The sequence below is a fragment of the Nicotiana attenuata genome, unplaced genomic scaffold (assembly GCF_001879085.1).
Source record: "Nicotiana attenuata strain UT unplaced genomic scaffold, NIATTr2, whole genome shotgun sequence".
Classification (NCBI taxonomy): domain Eukaryota; kingdom Viridiplantae; phylum Streptophyta; class Magnoliopsida; order Solanales; family Solanaceae; genus Nicotiana; species Nicotiana attenuata.
In genome coordinates this window covers 24227-27758 of record NW_017676239.1, presented here as the reverse complement: position 1 = coordinate 27758, position 3532 = coordinate 24227, and the positions used below count along the sequence as shown (strand labels likewise).

The window sequence follows — 3532 nt, the reverse complement described above, 5'->3', positions numbered from 1 at the left end:
AGGGTGAAGGAATCCACTGCAGCATGGGTACAAAGAGCTTTTAAAATCAATGAGGTTGCAATAAATACCTCAGTTCAAGAGGTACCATCTCAAGACACCATGGTGGAGGCAGATTTGGCAAAAAATAATCAGAAGGAAAAGATTGTGGACACTGATTTTGAAGTGTTCAAAAGCAATGAAAAGATCAAATGGAGTGGAAGCAAGCTATGGGCAAATCAGACTGAAGAGGATGCAGAGGAAGGACTAATACCTGATGCAATGCAAAGTGAGGAAGAAGATGGAGGGGATACAAAAGAAGATGAGGATCCAAGTGTAAATGATAAACAAAAAGGTACAGAATCTACAGTGCCTAAGGCTGTAATCAATGAAGAAGGGGTTGCCAAACAGCAACATAACAACAAGAAGAGTCAAAATACTAAAGAAGCAACTGGTGAGGCAGATCTACAACAGCTAAACAAGGAGAAGACTGTGGCAACTAATGAGGTGGATATTAGCAACATTGATCCAGGGGGAACAATTCCTGACCCTATTGGTGTTTCTAGTGCAAATGCAGATCCCATTTCAGTTGCTAAGCCCAACAAGGGGCAGGCTGTACAACAATCCCAGCAGAGTCCAAATGTGGTAGATGATAAAGAAGGGGAAGCAGTAGAAGTGAACAAAAAGAAGAAGATGCAGGAGCTGACTGGAAACATAGATCCATTGGGGAACAATCAAAATGATGATGCAATTGTATCTATCACTAAAGGTTCTAATATGATGGTTGCAGCTAAAGAAAAGTTGATAGGTGCACAAGAAGATCAGGCAGCAGACATGGATGAAGAGTCTACTGCACAGAACTTCTTAAATATAGCTAGGCAAGGTGATTTGTCTCCTAGACAAATTGATCAAGTAAAGTCTGCAGCTAAGGGCAAAAGAAAGCAAACTAAGGAGGCATCAACTGTCCCAACAGGAGGTGTACAAACAAGGAGAACTTTGTCTAAAAATCAAAATCTTTAATGGATGCAATCATCTGGAATGTAAGGTCTGTTAACACTAAACAGGCTTTTGAAAGACTAATTGCAATGCATAAGCAGCATCATTTTGAATTTATAGGTATCTTGGAACCTATGCAACAAGCAAGTAAATTAGAGAGATATAGGAGGAGAATTGGGCTTGCACAAGCAGTGGTGAATGTTTCAAATAAGATTTGGGCTCTCATAGATGAGGTTTTTGAAGTTACAATTTTATACAACATGGTGCAACAATTGACTTTGAGGTTATTCCACACAGAAACACATGTGGAATTAATCCTTACTTTGGTATATGCAAAATGTGATGCAATAGAGAGAATTGAACTATGGGACTCATTGTATGCTATGGCTAGAGAGGTGATTTTAATGTGATTTGGGATGAAGAAGAGAAGTTTGGAGGGTTACCTGTGCACATTAATGAGGTGGATGATTTTAGACACTGCATTAATACTTGCAATCTGACAGACTTGGGTTTTAAGGGAAGTATCTATACATGGTGGAATGGAAGATCAGAGGAAGATTGCATTTTTAAGAGATTAGACAGATGCTTGGGTAATATGGAGTTCCAACAAACTTTTCCAGGTTTACAGGTGACTCACTTATCCAAAACAGGGTCTGATCACAGCCCTATGTTGTTGAAATATGATATTGAATCTCCTCCTATTAAGAAGTCTTTTAGGTTTCTTAATTTCTGGACTAAACATCACACTTTCAAGGAAGTTGTAAAGGAAAATTGGTCTGCAGATTTTAGTGCTAGTCCTTTTATCTTATTTAACTTCAAGTTAAAAAAGCTTAAGAAGGCATTATCAACTTGGAGTAGAGCTACTTATGGGGATATTTTCCAAAAGATTGCAAGTTTGGAGGAAATTGTTTTGGTCCATGAGAGACAGTTTGAAGTCAATCCAAGTCAGATGAATAGACAAAGACTTCAGGAAGTTCAAGCAGAAATGATCAGATATCTTGCTTTAGAAGAGGAATTCTGGAGGCAAAAAGCAGGCATGATGTGGTTTAAAGATGGAGACAGGAACACTAAATTCTTCCATGCTCAAGTTAATGGAAGGAGGAAAAGGTTGAGATTGACAAGAATTCAAAACAGTGATGGAAATTGGATAGAGGAGGAGGATCTAATTGCAGAAGAAGCTGTGAAATTCTACCAAGATCAGTTCACTGAAGATGCAGTTCCAACTACTTTTGACATTCTCAATCATGTTCCTAATATGGTAGACAGTGAGCAGAATGAAAAACTAATGGCTCTACCAACTAAAGAGGAAGTGAAGAAAGCAGTAATGGGACTAAGTGGTGATTCAGCTGGGGGCCCTGATGGATACACAGGAGCTTTTTACCAATCTTGTTGGGATATAATTGAAGAGGATTTAGTAGATATGGTGAAAGCTTTCTTCTGTGGTCAACAATTGCCTAAAAGTGTGACACACACTAACCTAGTCCTATTGCCAAAGAAGAAAGAAGTGAAGACCTTTGCTGATATGAGGCCTATTAGCTTAAGCAATTTTGTCAACAAAATATTCTCCAGAATTGTTCATGATAGGATGGTTGACCTTTTACCAAACTTAATATCTGAAGAACAGGCAGGCTTTGTTAAGGGAAGAAGTATAGTAGAAAATGTGTTGCTGACTCAGGAAATCATTACAGATATCAGACTGAGAACTAAAGCAGGCCCAAATGTTGTGATTAAACTTGATATGGCAAAAGCTTATGATAGACTATCATGGCTTTTCCTTACCAAAGTACTTAGGAAGATGGGTTTTGCTGAAGCTTTTATAGGTCTGATTTTTGATCTAGTTGGGAACAATTGGTATTCAATTCTTGTGAATGGCCAACCAAAAGGTTTCTTTAGATCAACTAGGGGTGTTAAGCAAGGTGATCCTTATCACCAACACTTTTCATTCTGGCTGCAGAAGCATTGTCTAGAGGCCTGAACTCTCTACATTCAAATTTATACTTTTGTGGGTTTGGATTGCCTAAATGGAGCCCTAAAATAAATCATCTGTCTTATGCTGATGATACAATCATTTTCTGTTCATCTGATGCAACATCATTAAGATTGGTGATGGAGATTTTAAATGCTTATGAGAAAGCTTCTGGGCAACTGGTTAACAAAGGAAAGTCAGCAATATACATGCATCACTTAGTAGAGGAGGAGGTATTTAGAAAAGTTGAAATGATCACAGGTATTGGGAGGCAGGAGTTTCCTCTTACTTATCTGGGATGTCCTATATTCTATGCAAGGAGGAAGATGGAGTATTATCAGAGCATGATTACAAAAGTGTTAGACAAACTTCAGAGTTGGAAGGGTAAATTGTTATCAATTGGAGGGAGAGCAGTCCTAATTTCTAATGTGCTACAAACAATGCCCATTCATCTTTTATCTGCTGTAAATCCACCTAGTTATGTTATTAATAGACTACATAAGATTTTTGCTCAATTCTTTTGGAGTAGTTCTGTGGGTGGTAATAGCAGGCATTGGGCATCATGGAATACCTTATGCATGCCATGTGAAGAAG

At 38.3% G+C, this 3532-nt stretch overlaps 1 protein-coding gene across 1 annotated transcript in view; it reads left to right on the top strand.

Annotated features, from left to right (window-relative positions):
- The window catches only part of LOC109220870, a 9769-nt gene extending 8773 nt beyond the window's left edge, over positions 1 to 996 (top strand). The window contains exon 3 of the mRNA XM_019385340.1: positions 3 to 996. Coding sequence (XP_019240885.1) covers positions 3 to 996 — 994 coding nt within the window. The remainder of the gene's footprint in view (positions 1 to 2) is intronic.
- Positions 997 to 3532: the final 2536 nt, after the last annotated feature.